At 40.8% G+C, this 27654-nt stretch overlaps 3 protein-coding genes across 3 annotated transcripts in view; 1 reads left to right on the forward strand and 2 right to left on the reverse strand.

Annotated features, from left to right (window-relative positions):
* Window positions 1-6001: 6001 nt before the first annotated feature.
* On the reverse strand, window positions 6002-8071 carry LOC145443512 (uncharacterized). Its single transcript, XM_080321470.1, has 4 exons — window positions 7935-8071; window positions 7750-7880; window positions 6979-7073; window positions 6002-6132 (listed from the first exon to the last, which is right to left on the reverse strand). The coding sequence occupies exons 1-4, from the start codon at window positions 8034-8036 to the stop codon at window positions 6002-6004; spliced, it is 459 nt and encodes a 152-aa protein (XP_080177596.1). The 5' UTR covers window positions 8037-8071.
* A 22-nt stretch (window positions 8072-8093) lies between these two features.
* Window positions 8094-26097, reverse strand: LOC145442873 (intelectin-like). Its single transcript, XM_080320908.1, has 7 exons — window positions 25796-26097; window positions 16044-16182; window positions 15897-15988; window positions 15636-15792; window positions 14498-14664; window positions 12498-12556; window positions 8094-8271 (listed from the first exon to the last, which is right to left on the reverse strand). The coding sequence occupies exons 1-7, from the start codon at window positions 25886-25888 to the stop codon at window positions 8094-8096; spliced, it is 885 nt and encodes a 294-aa protein (XP_080177034.1). The 5' UTR covers window positions 25889-26097.
* Window positions 16388-27654, forward strand: part of LOC145442888 (ribosome maturation protein SBDS-like) — a 397416-nt gene continuing 386149 nt past the window's right edge. Inside the window, exon 1 of the mRNA XM_080320925.1 lies at window positions 16388-16405. The gene's annotated coding sequence lies outside the window, so the exon portion shown is untranslated. The remainder of the gene's footprint in view (window positions 16406-27654) is intronic.

Raw genomic sequence — 27654 nt, forward strand, 5'->3', positions numbered from 1 at the left:
CTTATCGCTTGATCAGCCTATTCCTCAGTAAATTTTACGCAAAATTCGGCGTTGATCAATTCGTATTAATTTTGACAGTGTACCATACCGAAAACGGTCATGAGGCTACTTCTCGATGATTTCATGTAACAGTGTACCAAGTTTTCGGCTTTCGTCCACGTATTTATTCGGTAATATATTTTCCGAAGGCGATTTTGCAGCAGACATATAGACCGTAGACACTATAGACCGTAAGCCGTATGTGTCGTGTGACAATCTCCAGCCTCAAGGTCAAAATCTCCCAAGCTGTACCGGGACCGAATTTCCGAGGATTCTATCCGTAGTTCTTCAGAATGATGTTTTGGATTCGATATGACATTTCCTTGTCCAATCTATGAGATAACAATTGCGTATGTGTCCGAACTCGTTGACCTTTCCAGTAAGGCATACGCAATCTCTCGATTTATAGTCATTTCCATTTCTGCAGATAAGTAGTCAGGTCAAGTGCGAACATGAATCGTGTTGAATCTTTGCTCCGTACGCCGTTTAGCCAGCTGCCTTTAGAGCAAAAATTAGAGGTAAAGCGACTAGGTCCGTATCAGCCTAGAAATTGCCCATTGGTCCAATATCGTACGCCGGAGGAAAACGCACTCGTGCCTTTTCTTCAGCGCATTTCGATAAAAATGAATGGCTTACTTATAGCGAGGATAAAAACGCCTTGTTTCGCTTTTACTGTCTTTTATTCGACAGTGCCGGTACCGGAAGCAGTGGCTCTTGTTCGAACAAAATTGGTTATTGCGATCTGAAGCATTTGTCAGAGCGTGTGAAAGCGCACCAAAAATCCCAAGTGCACATGGCTAGTGCAGTTAAATATAAATTGTTTGGCAGAGTAAATGTAATGTCGCAGCTCAATGAAAGTTATCGCGTATCAGTCTGCAAGAACGATGAGCTTGTAGATAAGAATAGGCATGTTCTCTCTCGGGTGATTGATGCCATTAAATTTATTGGAGTTCATGAATTGCCCATTCGAGGCCACGATGAGAAGGAATGCTCTCTCAATAGGGGGTACTTTTGGATCTAATTAAATACACGGCTTCCATGGATAGCATTTTGCGCGAACATCTCGACACCGCGACAGTAGCTAAGGGTACCTCAAAGACTATTCAAAATGATGTGCTTGATTCGATATATCACATCTATCTACAGCATTTGTTTACCGAGATTGTTGACGCTGAATTTCTATCTATTCAGTCTGACGAAACAACTGACATTACGTGTTTGTCACAACTAGTCGTGATTTTTCGGTTCACGAAATTTGGTATGCCAGTCGAACGATTCCACAGCTTTGTGGCTGTTGACGATCGCACTGCTGTCGGAATTTCTTACGTATTAAAAAAAACATTACAGCCCTATTCAGTTGAGTCGAAACTTATTGCGCAAACCTACGACGGCGCAGCAGTCATGAGCGGATCGCGACATAGCGTACAAGTTTTAATGAAAGAAGTTTACCCGCATGCGCATTTTTTGCATTGCTACGCGCATCAGCTCAATCTTGTAGTGAAAAAAATGTGCTTAGGAATATCTTCTGTCAAGATATTCTTTGCAAATCTTTCTGGGTTCTCCTCCTTTTTCTCTGTTTCGCCAAAGCGATCTGATTTATTGCGCGACATATGCAAGCACCGGTTACCTAGATGCGTATCAACACGGTGGAACTTCCAATCCAGAGTTGTGCAACGAGTGTCAGATAGTAGGGTGGAGCTTCTGGAATGCTTCTCAGTGATTGAGAGCTCTCCTGTCTGGGATGATACTTCCATACGTGAAGCGGCGGGGCTTAAACGACTCCTGGAAGACGAAGAATTTTTGTTCTTTTTGAAGCTTTTTTGTGACATCTTCATGCACGTCGATACACTGTACAGCACTTTTCAGTCGCGTATGGCCGATGGTACTACAGCGCAAATGTGTATTGCACACTTTTGTGAGGCAATTTCGCATATTCGGGAGAATGTACACTTCGCTGGTGACACAGCACTTTTACGTCGTGGGATAAGTGTGCAAAACCTGCTTGTTGCGGCTTACGAATGTTGCGATATACTGATGTCCCAAATCCAACATCGTCTGAATAGTGACCAGTTGGTTACTTTCGCCCTGTTAAATCCGAGAAATTTCCCTGCCTACAAAATTCATTTTTCTTCTGGACTACTGCGCAGCGTGCCTCGTTATTACCCGATGATCGACATTGCTCGGTTGGAGAGCGAGTTGACTTGTTTGTATTTTAATACATCCTTTTCGGAAGTTAAAACCACTAGTGAACTTTCAAAATTCCTAGTTGAAAATTCGCTTTCGATCAACTTTGCTACAGTAACTAGCTTTCTGAATATCATTTTGACCACCCCGATTTCATCCGCGGAATCCGAGCGCAGTTTCAGCACATTGAAACGTATCAAGACCTTTCTCAGAAACAGGATGGGCCAAGATAGGCTTAATGCGTTGGCTGTTCTCTCGATTCACAACGACGTGGTTCTGGGAATTCCAGATTTCAATAAACTCGTTATTGAATATTTTGCTAATAAGAAATCACGTCGCGCACAATACTTATACAAGACATAAATTAATGCTGGTGGGCGGACGACTGTACACATCATGTTCTTTCCGAATAATTTCAATTAAGTGAGCCCAGGTAACTCAACCATGTCTATGGCTAAGGAAAAGTGAGTGGTTTTCATCCTTATTACTCGAGGCACACTGACAGTTAATTTACCGATATATTTTGTTATGGCTATGGAAAAAAAGTAAAAAATTCATCAAGATGAAATAATTTATTCATGAAATTGTTTAATGCGATATGTGCTCGCATTTCAATTTAACACAATGCTTGGATTCCTGCTTGAATGATGGCAGGCAGACTCGTAATTAATCTTCCATGGATAACAGCTGGCTTTTTATAATGTTTTACGTTTATGGGTGCCACCGCTTTGATTGCCTATCCCCTGGTCGTAACGCATCAGGATCGTGTACCAAACACTTTCGGACGGGCTTAGAAAAACGAGGGCAAATCGATTTGACTCGCTTTCGGAACGAGAATCCTACCATATACAAATCGGGTCGGAGGCGCTGCAGCACTTTACAGAATTGCTGAGCATGGAACGATTAAAACACCACAAGGTGTCATGCGAATGCTCTTTGTAGGTAGTTGGTCTGTGTATTTTTTGGTATAGTCTTACTCGGCGCTTGCGTAATCTCTACCACGAAATCATAACGCATGCTACTAAGGATACCCTGATGATTGATTCGTGGCATGGGAACGATTCTTAGTTCGCGCACATTTTGTAAAATAATCATTTGAATAAAAAACAATGAATAAAACATTTGTTACCGCACTTCAAGTCACGCCACCGGCAAACCTCTCGCGGCACCTACGTTAAAAATCATTGTTTACGGGAAATTCATGTGACCATCATGAACGTTGAAAAACGCTACTGTGACGTCATATTGATAACAAGTCGCTTGCGGCCCTTGCCCCACCACCCGATATTGTCACGAGCCGCCACTGACATATTGCATCAGGGTTGTAATGACTCGAGTCATGACTCGACTCGAGTCCGACTCGAGTCACGATTTTCTGGTGACTCGACTGACTCGAGTCAGTTTTCAAAATACGGAAATGACTCGACTCGACTCGAGTCAATCTGTGTATTGACTCGACTTGGACTCGAGTCATTGCGCATGACTCGAAGCAAGTCATTGACTCTAGACTCAGACGGCCAAGACCGACATTTCATTGTAATTCCGAAGCCATCACACTATTGGGATTTCGTCTGTTGATACTGGTACTTGAATATGCGACCAGAAACTGCTAAAAGTGAGGAAAATTGGTATATTATCAATGCGAAACATTCGATATCACCGAACAGAGTTATAAAAAGTGGGTTTACCAAGACTTTAACTGGAAACTGAGCAGTCTACACAATGACTTGGACTCGGACTCGAGTCATAATTCCATGACTCGGACTCGACCCTCTGCTCGCTGACTTGGACTCGGACTTGACTCGGTGGTGAATTGAAATGAGTCGATTTGACTCGAGTCAAAACTATAAAAGTGAGATTGACTTGTGACTCGGAGCCTAGTGGCTTGGTTACAACCCTGTATTGCATGCATATTGTTCACGATGCTGTACCAGCCTTTTAATTATTCTGGAACTTTGATGTCTTACCGGTATGGGTTGCCCGTTCTCTAGTATCAGAAAAGATGATGACACCATTCAAAAGTGTCCTGGTTTCTAGGGTAAGTTCGAGTTGAACTCATGATGTTTTGATACACGGGTATATTGGTTTAATCGAACTACTCACTGGGTACTACGATCATGGTTGTAATGACTCGAGTCACCATTTCCTACTAACTTGACTCGACTCATATTTTAAAGTATGGAAAATAATTCGACTCGGCTTGGGGAAATTTGCATATTGACTCGTCCAAGTCATATTACGACAGGCATTTCATTGTAAGTTGAAGAGTAGTACAGTTACGATATTATTTGTGCTTCGTCTTTCAGTACTAGTACGTGAAAAAGAGGACAAGGAATTGCTAAGAGTGAGGAAACTTTGTATAGTAAGAATGCGAGGCATTCGATATCCCCCAAGCAGAGTTGTAAAAAGTGGTTTGAACATGACTTGTATTCAAAACCACACCGTGGACACAATGACTTGGACTCGAACTCGAGTCTCGCCACTGTGACTCGAACTAGGCCTGTTTCCCCAAGACTCGGAATCGAACTTGACTCGGTGGTGGATTGAAAATGACTCAACATGAATCGGGTCAAAACTGGAAAGTATGATAGGCTTCTGACTCGGAACCTGTGACTTGGTTACAAGTCCAGAGGTGATCAAAGTAGCCATCTTCGCTACTCAAGTAGAAATAGAAGTAACGCCGGAATTTCTACTCAAGTAGAAGTAGGAGTGGTGGTTCACAAGTAAGTAAGTAAGTAGGCATTTTACGCTTATTTTTGCCTACAAAACTGAAAACTGCCAAGTAGAAGAAGAAGTAGTCTAAAATCATAACTACTTAAAAAGTAGTTTGAGTAGGCAAAATCTACTTCAAGTACTTGAAAAAGTAGAAGTACTTCGTTACTGACCACCTCTGGTTACAACCATAAGTACAATGCATTGCTCGTTATAGGAATAGGTCCGCTGTAATACACTCTGTTGCGCGAATTGGCCCGATAATGTGAAGCATAAGAACGAATTTAAGCCACAAGTAGAATAGTACGGATTTAGAGACTTGTTATACATTTTATGCTTTCGCAGTTTTGATTTTATGATACGTCTAATACGTATTTTGTAACAACCGGTTAGTGCTAAGTATAGGTCTAGGTCATATAGGTGGAATCGTCACTGCCGCTGAATTATTAAAGTCGTTATATCATCACGATATGGCCCGCTCTTGCCCACGGCAACATCTGGCACGCGTCTTGAGGAACTTGTAAAAGCTACTTACTCCGATGTGATTCAGAACACTTTACCATTCCTGTCATCCTGCTTCCCTTAAGTTCATATTTTTAATTGAATTCCAAATCCACCTCTGCAGATTCCAGTATTGTTATTCGATTAATTAACTTACGAATCATACTTTAGGTATATTTTACCATGCCGTCGGTTAATGATCAGTATTCAGCTAAAACTGAACGAGGCTATCGCAGAAAAACTTACTTTACTCCTGGACACAGAGCTCGTGGTTCTCCATTAGGAGGCAATGGTCTGAATTGGATGAGAGAGAGAGAGAGAGAGATATGATATTCTTTTTCGCCTGCACCATCGAGATGCTTTGACGACGGAGTTGCGATACGGCCCCATGAGGTCATCTAGTCTGCGCCCCCGGTTTTTTCTCCTCCATGCTATCCGTGATTGCTGAGCGCCTAGCAGGATAGCTGCGGATACCAATTTTCGAGTCTTTGGTATGACCCGGCCGGGGATCGAACCCACGACCCACCGCTCGAGAAGCCGGACGCATAACCATTACACTATCTCACTATCCAGCCGTTACGTCAGAATTGACAAAGGGTGGAACCTGCGCCATGATCGATTCATTGGATCCTTTGAGGTAAACAACTGGTTCGATATGCGATTCGCTCAATTTTCTGCAGGGGTTTTGTAGGTCAGCTGTTAAATACATTCAGTCAGTAGACTAAAGTAAGGGTATCCTGAATGAAATATGAATTCTGGAAGGAAAATGACACGCAATTCCGCTGTTGTCTGCATTCCACTGCTGCAACATCAGTGGATCACAGGCTCGATTCCTACCAAGGTCGATTCCAGTACCCCTTCTGTTCTGGAGAATTATAGGCAATTATAGGCTCTCCAATGCCCTCCGATCATCACCAGCGATTTCTTACCACAGCGTCCTGTACAGGGGTGCGGACTGCGGACACAACCAAATCGCACGGCTCATTGCGATTGAGGTGCGTAATTCTCTGCATTTGACGGCAGACGATTTATGTCACTATTTAGACTGGCTTGGCGAGCACAAAGAGCAAGTGAGCAGCAGCGTGGCGAGAGTAAGAGTGCGAGTGCTCAATTGCTTGCGCAATAATGGACAACACGCTTGTGGTTTGCGCTGCTGTACACTTTCTCCTAAGCTGCGGCATCGTTTCTCTAAACGGCACTGTTGGGTCAAAATGCATAACTCCATCATAACGCAAAATTCTACGCTAATTTTGGGGGGTTCTGTGACCACGATCAGATTAAAATTTATATATTAGTAAATCAGTGCCGCGGTAGATTTTGAGTGATATCAATTTTGAAAAATTCGGGCCCGCCTAGTCGGTCTGAATAGTGCCATTTTTGCTCTTGATCAAATGGATAGAATCACGTACCCAATCCCAGTGAGCCCTAAGATTTGATTGTGTCCACACCACTGTATGACACCGGTCTTACAATATAGTGATGTAAGACTGCTACAGATTTCGAAACACCATGAACAATTTAACAACAATAACAACAACACACCAGCGACATCCGTTCTCATGAAATTGCGTACAATATTCATGGTCTTCTCGAGCACAGCCATTATTTCGAATTCGGTTACTTCCTCGCCGTTGCCTCTGGGCATGCAAATACAAATGTCTGAATTTGAAGCTATTATCATGAAATCGTTTTACAATTAATTGCTCAACTTATTGGCGCCGATCTACAAACAGACTATGGATAACCAACCTACTGATAGATGCGCAACACGTAACTGACGACGGAGTACCCGAGGTGTAGCTAGCTGCATCTCGGTACTCAACTGTTCATCTCGTGTTGCGCATCTATCAGTAGGTTGGTTATCTATAAACTGGCATGGTCAAATATTCAGCTTCATATATGTGCTTCATGCCAGAAATGTATATTTTTGATACATGCTGCATTTATGGTGCATTTTTTAAGCGGATTACGAGATAAATGACTCTACCGATAGAGTTTCTAGTAGCCTACTCACATTGAGTACCATACCTTTTCATATATCCCTTACTTTAAAACTACAATTACTATAATTAATATTTATAATTATAGCCGTATATTAAACTGCAATATTTTCCTCTTCCCTTTCACTTACAGTTGTGAAGTGTGAACCAGGTTTTTTGGGAATGTATAATAAAAAACACAACTCGTGCCAGACTTTCCTTTGAAGATATATGCGGCATTTCATATGGTGTATGTATGCCATACATGCAGGTGCAGGTAAATGAAAAGTTTGACAATCCTCTATGTTGTCAACCACCGATTTTTTGCTCTCACTTAGATAGCAGCGTATATCCCATCAGAATAGATCCCGGCGCGCCCGTTGCCCGCACTGCATTCACTAATGCATCTGTAGCGGACGGCCACTCTAATCGCGTGAAGGTCTTTGGCGACATTGATCCCCACGACTGAAACGATAGGGTATTGTCACAAAGTATTTAGTCATGATTACTTGAACACACAAATTCATCGGAAATGTAGTAGAAAACTTCCGTAATGGATGGATCATCTGCAGCGTAGATGCTGTAGGCGTGATATTTCAACCGTTGATTACTTCGATACATTGATCCGCTGCGAGTGCGATATTCACCCGCTCCATCGGCACCGGTGTTCGATACTACCTAATAGAAGTAATAGTGGAAACAAATCATACAAATGACCCAGAAAGTGGAGCGTCGTAAAACAACCTGCATCGTAAGGTTTTGCGCTGATCGATCGTTGTTGCCGATCCACATCATTGCGTTAAAAGGATGCGAGGTAGCGGCAATCAGTTGTACGGCTGCGTGTTTATTTAGAGATCTATAATTGAATAGTGCTCACATTTAGAAAATGCTCCAAGTGTTCCTCAGCCACGAATTGAGCGTGATTGTGTTGGGTGGTGCGTTAATGCAAACAATTCTGACGTTTGGTGGTCGACTTTCGGCATACGATAAAACTCATATCGAAGCACAGTCGAATCTGCCTAATTCGGACACCGGATAACCCGGACAACAGCCTCATTCTGCCAAAATGCTCGGAACGAAACAAACCTAAAAATTAAGCGGTAAAAGCTCCGGTTAATTGTACAATTATTCGCTCAATTTGAACACAGCAAGACAATTCTTGTCAGGCCGTAACACAGCTAACAGTCGGAAGATGTGGGAGCGATGAAACACTGGGACCGGAAATATTTAAAAAATTCTCGATGATATTCCAAAGATTACACTTCGTGAATTTGTTTACAATTGCATGCTTGCAGAATCTCTCCTCACATGCAAATAACTTCGACATGCGCGAGTTATGAAGTCCGTGACAAATGTTTTATGTTTTTGAACGGGTAAAATAAATTTCGATCGACGTATACATTTTTCTTTGTAGCCTTTAACACATACAAATCCGCAATCATTTTATTGTGATGTGTAGGGCTTGTATCAGGCTATATAACAACGTGTATTTTGTTAATTAGTGCCGTCCTTGAGTGGGCTTTCTTTCAATTTAATTACAAAATTTTCAGAGTAGAGGCCCGTGATAACATAGCCAAATCAAGCATCCTATAGTTGGATTAACTAATCATGCAACAACAGAAACACGCTTGCATACAGAGACGCTGTAAGTAATATTCATCTTTGGTGTGTTATCGATATAACGAGCCATGCGGAAGTCAAAATGTCGATGTACGGTCAATAAAAGTATACTCGCAAAACTGTAAGTTTGAGCCTGAATCGAAACACTCTATTCAATGAATATTGCGACCAAACATTCTTATTTGGCTTGCTTTCGCTTCGATTACATTACACATCAAGAAAAACTTGGAGCATTTGAATTTCGAGCGCATGTCTCACATCTCCCCAGGACGTGTGCCTTTGGACCCACCGGGTGGGGAGCGATGATACGTTGGAGCAACAAATTTTGAACGTCCATAAATTGTTATTTTAAAGACGGGTATGGTAGAGCTTGTATCAAAGTGCTGAGCAAGCAAAAGATCTGCTGTTTTCGGCTGAACATTTTGGGGCCAGCGACCATTTTCCAATTTTTGATCGATCGGTACCATATCTCCCCTATATATCCGTAGTAGGTAGAGCTTGTATCAAAGTGTTAGGCCATCAAAAGATCTGCTGTCATCGACTAAAGATTATGGGACCAGAGATCATTTATAATATTTGATTAATCCGTACCACATCTCCCCTACTTTGCTCGTTTCAACACAAGTTGAGTGGTATTGGTGATATCCAGCACCGTATCTGCCGCACCCAAAACCCCCCAATTGGGGGGGGTGAGCTCGAAGGGGGCCCAAAATTATTTCGTGACTTAGCATAAATCATAGAGTATTTTTTTAAAATTTATACAATTTTTTAAAAAAATGTTCGCGCCGCGCGCGAATTCAAGTAGCCTTTTATCTTTATTATTGGGTATTGGGCCCTTACCGCGCCAAGACCCACCAAGACATACAATAAAGTTTTAGACCATATAACATGCGACTCCAAGAAGTGTGCCAGAACGATCGGCAGCGAGAAAACCTTGGCCCAAAAGGTCTATGCCCTTATGCTGACCGAAGACTTCGTTATATATACGAAACACATATAGGTTTAATTGTCCATAGGCGCCTAAATGACTGGCGCCGAATGTTCCTGTCTTTGCAATCTGAACCTCACAAGACAAATACCATCCCGCTGTGAAAAATTCTATGCCAGTGAATAAATACCAATTTGAAATCGTGTTCGTCTCTTAGTTTAGAAGCCTACGTTTGGGCGATTCTATATTTTTTGATATGGCAGACTGGAAGTCACGAAATAACATCATGTAACGAAGTCATATCACCGGGTACGCTCGCCCGAAGATGTTTAATTATTATTTACGGGCCCTCCCGTTTTCAAGACACTTCACTCAGCTCTACTGGTAAATCTAATTACGTGAGTAGAGAGGACAATAAATTGATAGCATAATATACCTGTAATCGCCGATCTGATTGACCGATTTCATCATAAATTATCGAAAATATTCGCGCTTTGCGCTGGCTCACGATACAGTACAGATGATTTCGTGACAAACGCGAACAACGTGATGGAGGGGTCATTTCATCACCCTATGGGAGCCCAAGACCCACGTTTTTAGGGGCCTGACGAGGTGCTGTTTCGCTCTTGCCAACGGGTATACGCCCGAAGATGTTTAATTATTATTGAGTTGCCCTACGTTTTTAAACACACCCCACTCAGCTGTACCAGCAAGTCTGATTACGTGAGCACAGAGAAGATAAAAATTGATAACAATATATGTGCAATTCCCGATCATACTGACCGATTCAGTTATGAATTCTTGAAATTTCCCGCGCTTCGCGCGCTTAGGCGACAAAAGGTGATTCGCTAAACAAACTCCCAACGAATATGATGAATAGCGGAAACAGGCTATCGCCAAAGGGGGATGTGGGGGGCGAAGCCCCCCAGAAGTTCGGTCTATAACCCTAGGGGGGGGCAAGACCAAAGTTTTTTTGGGGGGCTGACGAAGTGCTGTTACGGCCTTGGTGATATAAAGTGGGTCAATTCATAAAGAATCGACAGCGATCTCATAAAAAGGCGTGTCAGCCTTCCAGTCGCTTTTACTTCGGTACAATTACTCCGTATTGTAGAACCGAATGGTACAGAAAAGGTCTTTTGTCCAGCAAAAAGATTTTTGATTTATACCACTGTTTTGTGGAGTACATTTATCAGGTGAAAGTAGCCTTTCAGTCCTTCAGAAATTTTAACCCTATATGCTAGGCTTACCATATTTTGGAAATCTAAAAAGAGGACACTTTTTCAGAAATTTGAGACTTGCAAAACCGGAGAAGATTTCTCAAAAATCGGTGAATTTTTCCCACTTTGTGATCGGTTGACTAAAAAAAAAACGTCATCTTTTCGCTCAGAGCTCAAAATACCGTTTGAGCGTCACTGCTGTGCTAATATACGGCATATCACTCGCATTTTGCTCTAATTATGACCTAAATTTTCAAAAAAGAGGAGAAAATCTCAAAAAAGAGGACAAAAGGGCGTCCTCCGAGGACACTTTCAAAAAAGTCAAAAAAGAGGACAAATCCTCTTGAAAGAGGACGTATGGTAACCCTACTATATGCGTGTTTTACACATGCAGTGATATAGTAAATAGATATATTATGCCTTGAATAGTTTGGTGTCGAACCTACAAAACAATATAACTAACCTGAAGATATAACTCTCGTCTGTTTGATGCGATCTGTGCCAATTATAGCAGCATGATGCCGATACGCCACATACCGATTATTTTCAATGCGCTGTCGGTCTTTGCGCATGGACATGTGACGAACAATTGAATTCATTCAAAAGTAAGGGAAATCAAAGTGTCCGAATTAACTATAGTCGACTGTATTTCGTGAGATACTATGACAGTGATGAATGACTTTTCTCTCGTGTTATGCCAAACTGCCTGATCGTAGTGGCATGTATATGAAAGATTGTTGTTGTTATTGTCGTCGTCTTAGGTATCTCCATCCACACACACACTGGTTGATATGCTCGGAGTCAGAAAACTAGAGAACTTTCAGCTTATCGTGATCAGTTCGTATCAAATCATTGATCATTCTCATAAGCATGAAAATGGTAAATATCTGTACAGGCCTGGCTCTTAGCACGATACAGTTCTCGTGTAGAATTTTCAGGAAAACAGGAATTAGACCAGAAATAAAACTAAAGCATAGAAGCATTTCACGACTTAGAGTAGAATTGTAGTAGGTCACCGGTATTTCGTTTGAATCAGTCTAATTAGATAACCAGAATTTCCGAGCTGTCCAAGTCCAGTACATGCCACTTGCGGCAAAAACAACTTCAGTTTGACTAAATGTTGACATTATCGAAATGCACTGTTCGCGCAATGTGGGGCAGTGTAGGCGTAAGCATAACCACAACGACAATAAAATCTTCATGGTTCGAGTGCATCTCTACATGTGCACATAAGTAACTACAACGGACGCAGTAGATCATCTCTAACTATATGCTGAATCGTATGAAATTCATCATTTCCAGATACTGATACCATACCTGTAAACTTTGTTATATGTAACCGTTATTAGTGGGCTGCTCCCGATTTGATAAGAAAGCTGTTGAATAAACATATTGTTTAGGTGACTTGACTTGGCTCGAGTTACTTTGTGTATTGAATTGACTTGTACTTGGGTAATTGTGCATGACCCGACCAAGCCGCATGACTCAAGACAAATCGGACCAGGCAATGTCTTCTAGGACTATCTCACTCCAAATATTTGTCCGTTGGTGGCAGCACCAAAGACAAGACGTTTCGTGTACAAAAGTAAACGCCTGAAAATATGTTAGTGTTGTCGCTAGTTGTTGTCAAATGTTGTGTTTGTCACATCTAGGTGTTTTCTACAATAATTATAATGGCCGTGGTTCAAATTGAATTACTACATAATCTGGCACACATGATCACTCTTTACCTTACTTGTAGAGTGCTTGTAGAGTGCAGTTACCGTAGTGGCGGTCAGAGAAGTAATCGTTGGTAGAAGTAGAAGTAACGAAGTAAATTCATACTTAAGTACAAACAGAAGTATAGTAAAGATTTCAGAGCAAGTAAAAAAGTAAGTATTCTTGGCTTAGTTTTGTCTAAAATATCAAAATTGAGAGGTAGAAGTATAGTAGTGGTATAAAATTATAACCACTGGAAGAAGTAATGCAAGTATGTGAACCCCACTAGAGTAATTCTACAAGGTATAAGTACTTCTGTACCAGACACACGAGGCTGAATGGGAAACAAATGAGTAGGGGAGATGTGGTACCGATGGATCACTGGGACCGAAAATACTTTGAAAATTCTCTATGATAATTCCATGATTACACTCCGGGAACTTGTCTACAATTGCATGCTGGCAAAATCTTTCCTCACATGCAAAAAAATTCGACGTGCGCGAGCAATGGGGTCTCTCACAGATGATTTTTGTTTTAGGGGGTGTAAACTAAAATTAGATCGACATATACATTTTTCTTTGTAACCTTCAACACGAACAAACCAGCAATCATTTTTATTGTAAAGTGTAGGGCTTGTATCAGGCTATATAATGGCACCTATTATTTTTTCAGTACTTTCTTTGAGTGGACTTTTTTTCGATTCCTGTATAAAATTCCTAGGGTGGGGACCGATGATACAATAGCCAAATCAAGCAAAATAATAAAGCATACTAATCATGATGAAACAAATGAAACATGCCTGCGTACAGAAAATCTTTATGTAATAATTGCATATGATGTTTTATCGCTATAACGAGGTATTTGGAAGTCAGACTGTCGATTTTCGGAAAATATGTATGTACCCTCAAATTTATAAGTCCGAGCCTAAATCGAAACGTGATTTTATGACAACATTTGAGTTAATATTTATTCTAGTTTTTGGCAGTTGCGACCAAACATTATTCTTTGGCTTGCTGTAGCTTAAATTATAATACTAAGCAAGAAAAGTAGTCACATTTGAGTTTTTAGGGTATATGTGTCATAGGTCCCCGGGTCGTGTGTCATTGGACCCTCCGGGTGGGGACCGATGACACGTTCGAGCAACAAATTTTGAACGTCCATAAATATTTTTTGAAAAGACGGATATTCAAGTATATGTGCGCGATAGGTAGAGCTTGTATCAAAGTGCTGAGCCAGCAAAAGATCTGCTATTTTCGACTGAACATTTCAGGGCCAGCGATCATTTTCCGATTTTTGATCCATCGGTACCACATCTCCCCTACATTGTTAATGCGAGGAATTCGTTCCACCCTACAGTAGAGAAGTAAAATATACCTTGAACATGAGTGAATTCGAGACTGAATTATGATAAACAGCCTATGACTTGGCCTCATACTCGACTGTCAGCACTATGGCTGGTACCTGACCCTTTTCACTCTGACGTGGACTCGGACTTTACTCGGTAGTGCATTGAAAATGATTCGATTTGACTAGAGTCAAAAGTATAAATGTAAGATTGACTTATATTGTGACTCGAAACCTCGTTTGTGAATAGGTTACAACCCTGGTTTCGAACAAACCTGATTCACAATGTCAAACATGTCGTTTCCCCCATCAGCGATGTAATTCTGAACCTGCCCATGGAAATCGTATGTGTAGTTGTGGAATGGAGAAATGAGCGCGCGAATGTAAGATTGTGACTGGTTGTATGCCGAAATCAGGCTTTCGATGCCTCCAACTTTCTCATCTACATAAAAGCAACCATCAGTAGTGGGCACTCATTTTTATTGAGCATTCTGAAAATAATTACTGTGCTCAGAGCTGCCTCGTTAACAGTGAACAACGAAAGAACAAATGTGAGAATTGTTCAGCTAATCGAAATGGAAATAGCCAGGGCATAACCCTACAAGTTACTCATTTCGAGGTTTAATAGAAATCAGTGCAGAAAGAAGATGGTTATTCGAAGTAAATAGAGGTCCAGTTCAAATTTCCAATTAGAGGCTTCGTCGGCGAATATAAATTATTAACACTCATGCCGCTCAAGTCGAAAATTCGACTTGACTAGACTTTATCTGACTTTACTCGACTTGATTCGATTTGAATCGACTTTATCCGAGTCACATTAAAGAATAGAGGGACTTGACTCGAGCCATAATGTGCAATTACTCGATATGACTTGTGACTGAAAGATAGTCGAAGACTCGAAGATAGATACTTGTTCCGAACAATCAACCATGGACAGTTGAACACCTTGTAAAAACTCTCGTTTTTAAAGAGGTTCATGAAGGGCCAATATAGAAACTACAGCTGCAAACTATAAAACGATACATTTTCATATGTCCTTAATTTTGACATACGGTCCTACTTTGGTATTTTATCTTACTGCCAGTGCTCAAGTTACAACCTTTTTTGTAGTGATCAGCGGTCCTGTATTTTGCGGCTAAGCTACTCAAGTAGAATTTTTGCCGATTGATGCAAATTTTGATCCATGTCGACGGCCAGGGTTGGTTGTGCAGTTCGATAGCATATCTTGGACTTGGTAACAATCGTGGGCCATGCAACCACTGAAAACGATTAAGGACCCATATCATCCATTATCCAGTATAATCAATGTTGTACTAAAGCACCCAGCTACATTCTAATATGCACTGTACATTCCCGTTATAAAAATATTTCTTTTTATAAATATTATTATATGGTATTGACTTAGCCTTGCACCTATATGCAGTGTGTAATATTCCTTATACAACGATTGCAGTGTTCCTCCATAGTTTCTCAGAAAACCCGAGTCGGTGTAATATTTCAGAGTGGCGTCTGTCGCGGCTTCTTCAATCGCAATAACGTCCGGAACGTGCCATATCATCACATCAGAGGCCTGAAATAGATTTGAGCAATTGTAAATTTGCGGTGATAGAGAAAAATCCAGAAAGTTTGGAACAATAGGTAAAGTACAAATCTTGACTTATCCTATAGCATCACCTGAACTTTGAAATATGCCAAACTTTTGTATTCATCACTCGTGGAACCTTCCGCCGTCCCAAAGGTTTTGTGATTTTCCCTGCTTTCAGATCCTAATTATGCACGGAGATATTGACATCATATTTGCCATCTATTCATCAACTGCACCTTTGTATGCTTTGCCGACGGTGACACCTTTCCCGCTTGACCACCAGCCCTCTACACCGCATTGGTTGAGAATGTTGATTTCATGTATGCTCGCCACAAGAGTCCAGCCACCACCAGCAGATTCCATATCGCAATATACCTTCAACGGCAAGCGACGGCTTCATCAGTTACGAGAGATTTGTACTAGCGGGAGACGTTATACTAAGTTAACAGTTCTCGTACGTTCTCTATAATAAATGCTGGAGTTGCTGAAACTTGTTACGTATGGAAGTAACTGATGCATTCAATTACGACATATCGAATTACAACTAGTAGGCGTACTTTATGCTGATAATAGGACTGGAGTATTTGGTTGTATTAAGGTTTACGATATATAACTAGCAATAGGTATACATCCTGAAATGACCGACAAAAAGGACATACTGAAGCGCTTAGACTCATTGGAGTCTTCCATAACAAAGAGCCTGAAGACTCAACTTAGAAACATGATTGAAGAGAAGATGGAGTCCTTGGAGTCTTCTATAACAAAGAGCCTGAAGACTCAACTTAAAAGCATGATTGAAGAGAAGATGGATATACTCATAACACAAAATAAAGAAATGAAGAAGGAAGTAGAAGAATACAAGAAGAGTATCAAATTCATCAATGCTGAATTCGAGGAAAATAAGTCCAAGCTGCAATCAACCCTGGCAAACTTCCAGAACCTGAAAGAGGAAAATAAGGAATTGAAAACTGCTGTCAATACCCTTACCAAGAAAATGACGACTTTAGAGCTTGCGAATGATTGCCAGGAACAAAATTCCCGGAATGAAAACCTCGAGCTCTGTGGGATCCCAGCCTCCAAAGATGAAGATACCACAGCGCTTGTATCAAAAATTGGCAAAGCAATGGGTATCGATGTCTCTGATGAAGATATTGTCTACTCCTACAGAGTCCACTTCAAGAACCCAGACAAAATATCTCCAGTTGTTGTGAAATTTGCCTCAAGACGGCCGAGGACGGAATTTCTCAAGAAAAGATCACTGGGGAAAACTGCAGGCGCTACAAATTTCGGAGTAACTGGCATGAAAAAACTGTTCATTAGTGAAAATCTTACGAAACTGAGAAGAGATCTCTTCTTCCAAGCACGGAAGCTCCAGAAGAGCAAGGATTACCAGTACATATGGACCGCTGATGGAAATATTTTCATCAAGAAGGATAATGACTCAAACAGGATACATATCCAATCCACCAAAGACCTATCCAAGATCATATAGCCTGAGGTGAAACATGCATCATGAAAACATATCAAATTTGACGCAATGGCCCACAATATTTGTGAAGTACATGACTGTATTAGTGTTTCACCAGGAGATCCAGCCTTGGTACCAAAATCTAGAGGATTTCTTTTTGCCCATATAAATACAAGATCATTACCAGCACACCTGGAAGATATCTCTGCTCTTTTCAAAACATGCAACTGTTCCCCAACGTTCATCGGCATCTCTGAAACGAAGCTGAAGAAAAATTATCTAGTAAATATTGACCTCCCTGGATATAACTTCCTACACTGCCCTTCAAAAACTAATGCAGGCGGAGTTGGTCTATATGTAAAAGAAAATCTATCATGCCAAGAAGCACATGAGCTAGACTGCTATACAGGTGGCGTCGAAAGTATTTTTGTCAGAATTGCAACACAGAATCAAAAGCCCCTTACCATTGGAGTAATATATAAACATCCAGGAACCAAACAAGAAACATTCATGGAAGAATTCTCTAAAACCTTGGACAACTTAACCGATTCAAATGACCAATTCCTCATAATGGGAGATTTCAATATCGACCTCCTACAGAACACAAGTTTCACCACAAAATATTCTGATATGCTTGAGTCGTACGGGGTGGTCCAGATGACTACCAAACCAACCAGAGTGACTGACCATTCCAGTACCCTCCTGGACCACATGTATACCAACATAAGTAAATATAGACTTGCTCCATTTGTCATTGAGCACTGTATGACTGACCATTATCCTATCATGTGTCATGTCAATCTAATTTTACCTGCCACTACTAGTATTTTTGAATGCAGAATCCCGCTGAATCCTCAGGGGATTGACGATTTCGTTGAAAACGTTGGAGATGTTTTCAAGGATTATCAACTTGAGCCACTCACAAGCGAAAACTTTGACTCCCAATTTGACAAGTTTATTCTTGACATAAGTCAAGCCATTGACAAAGAATTCCCTATCCGCAAAGTCAATCGTAACGCCCGACGTCTAAAATCTAAGCCCTGGATCAGTCGAGAAATTCTGGCAGCCATTAAAACAAGAGATTGGATACATAAAAAATATTATATTAACGGAACCGACGATGAGAAAAAGATCTTCAAACGATATGCCAACAAGGTAACAAAAATGAAAGAAAAGGCCAAAAGAGCATTTTACATGAACCGGTTCGAACAGAGTTTCAAGGATCAAAAGCAAACCTGGAGAACCATTCGTGAAATTGTGAACGCTTCCAATAACAAAAATGAAACACGATTGCAGAACATTGAAATAGCATGTGGCAATACGGTCATCAAAGATCCTGATGTTGTTACAGAAAAGTTCAACAATCACTTCTGCCAGATTGGTCCAGAGCTAGCATCTTCAATACCTCAAAGCCCGCATGATATCCTATCATTCATGAAGCCTCGCTCCATGAACTCCATCTTTATGGAGCCGACCAACGTAGGAGAGGTAGCAACGATATTATCTGGAATGAAGGACACAAAAGCAGTAGGACCTGACTCAATACCAATCTATTTCATAAAACTGGTATTTAATATTATAGGAGATACAATTTGTACGTTGTTCAATGGCTCCATGAACTTGGGTATTTTTCCTAGTGCTCTAAAAACTGCTAGAGTTATTCCAGTTCACAAAAAAGGCAGCAAACATTCAATGTCTAACTACCGTCCCATATCAATTCTGTCTAACCTTTCCACTCTATATGAGAAATTGCTAGATTATAGGCTCAAGAAATTTTTTGAATTGCAGTCAGTTTTCACTCCATCCCAATTTGGCTTTAGATCGGGTCATAACAATAACCATGCTACCCTTTCAATTGTGACAAATTACTACAAAAGTATTAAACAAAAAAGAGTTGGCTGTAGTATCTTTATTGATCTTCGAAAAGCTTTTGATACTGTGAATCACGAGATACTGATACGAAAACTAGAGCATTATGGAATTAGAGGGATTGCCAAGTCCCTGCTCATGAACTACCTGGCAAACCGTAAGCAGTTTGTGAAATTAGGTCTATCAAAATCAACAGAAATGGATGTTGAGTGTGGAGTGCCACAGGGCTCGGTTTTAGGACCGACCCTCTTTTTGATCTACATCAATGATATTATCAACTGTTCCTCATTTTATACTACACTGTTTGCCGATGATACCCATCTTTTTCTTTCATCCGATACTATGAGCAACCTACAAAGTACTGTGCAGAGTGAACTTGTAAAAGTCTCTTAATGGCTTGCTGCCAACAAACTAAGTTTAAATACCGATAAAACTGTGATGATGCTCTTCAATACTGCTTCTGATAACCTTACTGTGAATATAAATAATAACTGTATTTCACTGTGTGACTCAGCAAAATATCTTGGAATCGTCATTGACTCTAAATTGTCATGGAAACCGCATATTGCTCATACCATAAAACAGCTTTCTAGATGTGTAGGTGTAATGACAAAACTCAAGCACATAGTTCCTAGGTCTGTGCTTAGGACAATTTACTTTTCGCTTTTTTACTCGTATCTACAGTATGGCATAATTGTATGGGGGAATGCTTGTACTTCACATTGTTCTAAAATTCGTACCCTGCAAAACCGAGCCATGCGTTTGATGGCTGGCTTGCCCCATCGAACCAGACTATCCCCGTACTACCGCAAATACAAAATTCTGAAATTTGACGATATTCTTATATTTGAAGTAGCTAAATTTATGCATCAATATTTTTCAAATGAATTGCCTCCTGTGTTTAATGATTTCTTCGTCCTTGCTCAGACCGTTCACTCACACAATACCAGATTTTCTTCCCAGGGCAACATCTATTTACATCGACCCACCAGTAACCTCACAAAGAAATCGATCGACTACGCCGGTCCTGTCATATGGAATTCTATACCCTCATCAATACGGGACCTCCCATACCACTCCTTTAAAAAGGAATTATTCAGTCACCTTGTCTCCCATTATAACTGATCCGCTTGTCTCCCACCAAATTTGTCTTTTGTTAGTATTTTATTATTATGCTGAGCTGAATTGAATTGATTGATCCCAACCAATTGCATCCAAATTTAAGACACAATATCTGTATTTGTTAATGCAGGGTGTGATCAGACCAGTTGACCCTACCCAGAGTCATATCGGTCACACCCTGTCCAATACCGTTAAGTTCATTTCTTGTTGTTTCATGTGCCAATGTTGTTTTCTTTACGGTTGGACAAATCAATAAATATCTCTCTCTCTCTCTGCTTATTTGCACACATTTCCGTTGATTGTCAGCGATCTTGTAATGCCTTACCATCTGTAAATTTTATCATTACATTTTAACAATGTTAAATTTTCCGGTTGCAGTGCAAGAGTGAATGTTTGTCTTTATCAGAAGTTTAAGGCGTTCTTCCCACCATAAATCATGACTCATAGGCAACAGGATTTTCCATGTTTGAGATGCTGATATGGGTCATAATTTAGAGCTGGTATGTTGTTTTGCCTAGTAAAAGCAAAAAGCGAGCGAATCATCCATCTTTTGAAAGGATACAAGAGAAGAGAAATTGGAATGCACGCTTAGCAAATGCTGCTACTATTCTCAACGCAAGTTGCTCTCATGAACTGCAACGTTATACTTCCCTTTCCGGTATTGTGCAGTTTCGTATTTACATTCATCTAAAAGTGATGGCATCCTTCGGTCGCATTCTAGGATTCAACGAATTGTGAATTCGTTAACAATCTTTCTATCAAATGATAGCCATTGACTATTGCCACATTGCCTAGATTTGACAGTCTAAGGCAGGGGCGGGCAAACTACGGCCCGCGGGCCGCATGCGGCCCGCATCACCGTTCTATGCGGCCCGTGAGAGTCTAAAGAAACCTATGAAAATATTGATAAAATGCGTAATAATAATCGATTTAATGCAAGGACTTGAATAAACTTTTTAGTATATTTCACCATGATAATTTCAAGGAAGTAATTCCCAAACCAGGGGGCGCCGCCCCCTTGCGAGCGTGAAAGCATCTGAAGAGGAGCGCGAAGCTGAGATGATGTGAAAAAAATGTTCTCGCTTCGCGCGATTTACCCCAAGTTCATAATTGTTGCTCTGTATTTAGTCTGAATTTCGTATTTAGAAATCTCTCATCCACAGTCGTTGCCTTCCGTACCATCAAAATGCCCGTTAGGTTTGCTAGCATCCTGATTGCGTTTTGTGATGTGGCGATAAGGGGGGACGCGAAATCTTTCACCATTTAAGCCCGCGCAGTTTGAAAGGTTTCAACAGCTAAAAACCACCGAAATCCTAAACGAGATTGACATAAATCGGATCACGAGAGTGATTTCAGGTTGGCCACTCCAGTTTTAATTATTTCAGTGATGTGCTTCTAATAAACGATTCGCGCGAGTCTTAGGTAGATTCGTTCTCCGCATGCGTAGAATTAGGATATTCATATTTTATCTACAAACAGTAGAAGCATGTTAGAAGCTAACATGTTTATGATGTTGTCAGCATAGTGTGTCCTGGAACTGAGCCAAAAGTGGAATTAGCAAAACTATGAACAGATCGCTGCTGACAGAATCAAATTTCAATCCTGGTCTAAGAATCAGGACCACCGACTTTCATCTCTATAGTTTTGACAAATTGGTTATTGAGGTCGACCAGCCTATGAAATTTCGCCACTGTTTCTAACGCATGTACGATATCATGAAAGCAATTGGTTTGTTTTAAATAAGCATCTCGATGTCCTCACCATATAATCAAATATCAATATTGCGTTTCGGTTTATACCCTAATCCCAATATATATAGTGCGGCCCGCAAATGGATCCAGATGTTTAACGAGGCCCGCGAGCCCAAAAGTTTGCCCACCCCTGGTCTAAGGCCAGCAAAAGTTTCATCATTTAAATTTACACGTCTCTAATGGAATATATACTGATAACGTTCAAAGCCATAATTACTTGAGTTGAATGCGGACATGCTCGACGACTGTCGGATAGCCGACGAAATGCTGTTCCACAATTTTGGGGTCCGGCATACTTGATAGAGCAATGCGTTGTTCGTTAACGCGTGTGTGCCGTACTTGTGCGCTTTTGACTCTGAGGTGAAGTTGTCGTTGAAATTTGAGGGACATTGATCGCAATGGAACCGATACTTAAACTTGGCAATTTCCAGCTTCCTCATATCTTCTACGTTTAGAACACCAAATCTTTCGAGTAGCGATTTATCAGTTGCACATCCAGGCCTCCGTGGGGCTTTGGCAATGATACGGATTATCCGATGTTGTAGTTTTTGCAGTTGGCCAATCGTATTCTTGCAGGCAGCACCCCAACGAAGAATTCCGTATTGTAACTTTGATAGGAATAGAGTGTTGACGAGTATCAACAGAACCCTAACTGGCATAGTGTAATTAAGGCGCCGAAACAGACCACATACCTCCGATAGTTGTTGTTTGAGTAATTGTATGTGACTCTACCTAGACATGTCGTAATCTATATACTAGTGGTCTCGCTAAACCGTGCAGTTTGCACGTTCATTCGTTTTCGATTCATTCATTTTGTGGATTACCCGGTATCGCTGTTACCAGGTGTTTATGTGAGGCGCAGGGTATTCGTAGTAGTGGTGGTGAGAAATGAGCAACGTAGCACGACAGGTGCTTGGTTCGACTCCGAAACGCTTATTCTCTCGATATTGTCGAAGAGAAGAATATTATTCGAGTTACTATGGTCGGTAATCCACGGCCTTCGGGTCGACTGACAGTAATGGACTCTCGGCTGTAACACGTATATCTATTAGGGCTCTTCAAAAATGACTTTTTTTGTCAAATCGTACTGGCTACTTGATAAAATTGTTAGGAGGTTACCTAATTTAAGCCTACACACAAAATTTGGTTCGATTCCAGCCAGTAAACGCTTTGCTACAGGAGAATAAATATTGTATTTATTATGTAAATATAAATAATAAAAAATTTGAAAATTTTCCGTTCATCCCATGAAAGTGTTATAGGCTGTCTATAGAAACAATGCCCACAAAATTTGGTTCAATTCCAACCAGTGGAAGCGGAGTTATTGCCGTCGAAAAATTTTGATTTGAATAAGATAGTATTTACGGTGACCGATTCTTTGTTTATTTATTATAGTTGTGCTCATCATATCCAGGATAGTCTACTTATTTACGGAGAAACATGCGCAGTTATCGTTCGCAGTTAACTGCTCTGGAATGTATGTATCGAAAATTATAAATTGAAAGTGTCATCGGGGGACGCCTAACTGTCCTCTCTTTGGCTAATTCGTCCTATTTTTGGTTTAGTTTAATATTTGACGATCCACAGGTCCGCGAGATGGAAAAGGTTGAGAACCAGTGGTCCAGAGCAGTGGTTCTCAACCGCCGGTCCGCGACGACTTTCCTGCCAGTCCGTCAGGCATTTTACAATTTTTTACCTTAATTTCAAGAGGCAATATGTTGAAGGCTTCTCCATTGCTAAAAATAAATAAAACATCAAAGTTTAAACTGATTGAGAACTTCGTGAGGTAACATTAGGTCTGGAGACATTTGACTTGAAGTCCAAGCCGTGTCATTTGACGACATGCGAGCGACAAGTACAAGCTGACTCGCTGAAATGCGCAGTTTGCACGATGATTCGTTTTCCATTCATTCATCTTGTGCAGTAGCGTAGGCCCTATAGTAACTGTCGCACCACAAATTTTCGATTCATTCATTTTGCGAACTACCGTAACTGCCGCACCCCAAGCCCACCAATTAGAGCGGGCCGAGCTTGAAGGGAGCCCAAAGTTATTTCGTGAATTAACATAAATTATAGATTATTTTAGTTGAAACTTCATCCAACTTTTTTCAAAATATTTCACGCTTTGTCCGATTTTGTGTCACTAAATAAATTGAATATTGGGTGCTCTTTCGCCAAGAAATACGCATGATTTGTAAGATCAGGCATTTTAGGCGTCCGCTATTGCCGCGCCACGACGCACCTACACATGATGGAGTTTGGACTAACACAGGACTGCGAAAAGTGTGCCAAAAATTTGGCAGCGAGAATACCTTGGCCGAAAACGACTGCCATTTGTAGACCGAAAACGTCGATATACATTTGTCACATTGTCCATAGGCACCTAAATGGCTCGAGCCGAAGTTTTCTGTCAAGGCAATCTGTAACCCACAGCAAAAACGCCATCCCCTAGAGAAAAGTTATTTTCCAGTGTAAAAATAGCTATTTGGAATCGTGTGCTTCTTTTAGCTTAGTAACCTACGCTTGGGCGATTTTCAATATCTATTTTTTATATAACAGACAGGTGGTCATGAATTAATGACATGTAACGAAGTAATTATTGCAACAGTCCAGCCCGAATATGTTTAATTTGATCGCATGCCATAAATTTTCCAAGACGACACCTCACTCAGCTCTACCGGGGAATTTGGTAATTCTGAGAGGATAAAAAAAATTATAGCAATATGTACGCAATTACCAATATCATTGACGGATTCGGTCATGAATTATAGAAATTTTCCGCGCTTCGCGCAATTAGGCTACGTAAACGCTCTGCCTGCACTTAGTAGAATGGATGTGCTCACAAGTAGTGGTGAAAGCATCCATGTAACGGTGGGGCCCAAGACCAACGTTTTTTTGGGGGTTGACTGACGACGTGCCTTTTCGGCACTTGTTTTGTGTAAGGCCATTGACCAGGTATAGCTGTAGCCAGGTGTTTTCGTGCGGCTCATAGTACCCGTAGTAACCTACGCTTGGTGGTATTGAGGATCGAACATTCAGCAAGGTAGCACGACAAGGTGCTTGGTTCGACTCCAAAATACTTCTTCCCTCGATATTGTCGAAAAGAAGAATATTATTCGAGTTGGCGTGGTCGGTTAAATCCACGGCATGCGGCGTGAAAGACTGTAAACGACTCACGGCGGTAGCACGTTTATCTGGGAAAGGCAATTTTACCTCGACTCAGCAGACTCACTACCGAAAAAATCTCATGGATACCATCATGAACATACTTAATTCCGATCAAAACCCTAAAAATGTCACTCTCTAGCACCATGTACGTGCAAAAAACGGCTTCATACACCACATTTTGGGTTGATTCCAATTTCTGAAAGTCTACCGGTCCGCCAAATATTTTTTGAAATTTTACCGGTCCGCGAGGTGAAAAAGGTTGAGAACCACTGGTCTAGAGGACCAAAGCTACGTATTGCAGCATAGGAGATAATATTTGGAATAGGGCGTGATCATGGTTGAAAATCAAATACGTTCAGATATGTTATGTTCATGTATTTACGTTGGCATCGTTTGATAATTATTTGTATAGGATCAGTAATCACCGCCAATCATTATTTCCACGTGCGCGTTGCGTTGTATTTATACCCTGTGTTCCGTTATCTGCTCGTGTTTTGTCTAACTGTAATCAAATACATTGGTTTCATATTGGAAGACCGTGTTGTATAGGCGCTGTTCTAAGAAGAATTAGAACGCAACGAAGCATATTAGGAATTCTGCTATATTTTACTTGCGCTGATGAGGATCTCTCTGACGGTCGAATCGTGTAAATGCCCGATTCTGTGTAACCCATGTCACGAAGCTCGAGACACGATTTCCCCATATTATCTCCAGATTCAGCAAGATAAATAAAACAGTGAAAACTTTAAAACGCGAATCGTACGAATTGAATTGGGAAACATTCAGCTTAGACAAACTGACAACGGAATTTAAATCTGTCAGATATCGTTTCGCAGCTTTGCTTCTCAATTTGGTCTCCGTGTAGCCTTGATGGTAATGATTCGAGTCAAGTCTGGACGCAAGTATTACTCTAATCACGATTTTGGTGACTCGAGACTCGGACGGTCAATTGAGCGATTTCATGGTAACTTCGAAAAATACCACATTATTGGTATTTCGTCTATCAGTACATGTATCTTACTTAAAAATAGGGTCAGAAGCGGTTGATAGTAATGAAATTAGTATATAATAAATGTAAGGCATTATATATCAACCAGGCATAGCTGTGAGAAAGTTGGCTGAACAAAATTGACAATCGAAACTGAACGATGGACTTGGACTCGAGTCTCACCACTGTTATGAGTCAACCCTCTGGGGCCGACTTGGACTCGGACTTGACTCATGTCGTGAATTGAAAAAAATAGACTTAACACGAGTAAAAACTAATAAAGTAAAATTGACTTGTGACTCGGAACCTAGTGACTTTTGTTGCAAGCCCGTCGCAGCTCTCGAAGATGATCACAAGGCAATAGCGGGTGAGCCACGGGCTCCTGTACTGAGGGCATTGTTTTTTTTTCGTGCCTCAAGTGACGATTTTTTCCGGTCACGATGTTGCGGGGTTTTTCTGGTTGTTGCTTTCTGTCAGGCGCAAAATGGGCTTGAATACCTTATTTTTGTCGACGATTTCAACGGTGTGGTCGCATTGTGGACTGCATGAGGTCACCAGGTTCACAAAATTTGCTATAGGGTGCAACCACTGCTGGTCAACAGCAGGCTTGGACAACTAGATGATTCAAGTAGTTCAATTATACAATTAAAGCGCAATGCCGGTAATCTAAGTCTAATCTAATTCGTGAAATTTTTCTAAGTTTTCATTTTAATTGTAATCTAATTTCCGGTTGTTTCGCTGAAAATTATACATAGCTGTATAGTTAAAAAAAAAGATCCACGAGTGGTGAATAGACATTTACCATTCTCGTGATAATGAGAATGAAGTCTTAATTGATAGGAACAAAACATGACTTTCCTTTCTTACTAATTTTGAATACAATTCAATTTCCAAGTTTTCGCAAATTCAGTAATTTTTATTCTAATACAATTCACAAAATACTTTGTGGGTATAATTTTAACTCTAATCTAGTTAGGAAAGCCTGAAAATTTTCCATTTATCCAGCTGTGGTCAATAGATACGCACAGTCGTATTTCGCTGCGGTAAGATATGTTGAAAATAAAACTTACGAGTCAGCATACGAGCCTGCCCGATTCCTCCTGACTTAAAGAACAGTACATAAAATGCGACGAGTGTAGCCACTGTGAGAGCGAGGACGCTGCTAATTATCACTCTGAATTTTCGCGAATGTCGTCTCCCGGATTTTATTTCCACCTTCCCGGCATCTAAAGAAAGAAGAAAATCTTATACTTCAAACTAAACTTACTCCTCCTTGTCAAGTATGCATTTTCTTTTTAAACATTCTAATTATGATCTGAATCTATAAATCGGTACTATCTTGGCACCACGATTGCAAGCTGGCAAAAACGACTTTGTACGAACAGGAATCCTAACCCACGCTGTGTTCAGTATTGTACAAGACTCAAAAGTACGCCCGAGGCATGTATACCGACTTAACTGGGATTAGAGAGAGGAAAGTC

Source organism: Botryllus schlosseri, chromosome 7, assembly GCF_051294905.1.
Source record: "Botryllus schlosseri isolate E-star chromosome 7, Bs_hap1, whole genome shotgun sequence".
Lineage (NCBI taxonomy): Eukaryota > Metazoa > Chordata > Ascidiacea > Stolidobranchia > Styelidae > Botryllus > Botryllus schlosseri.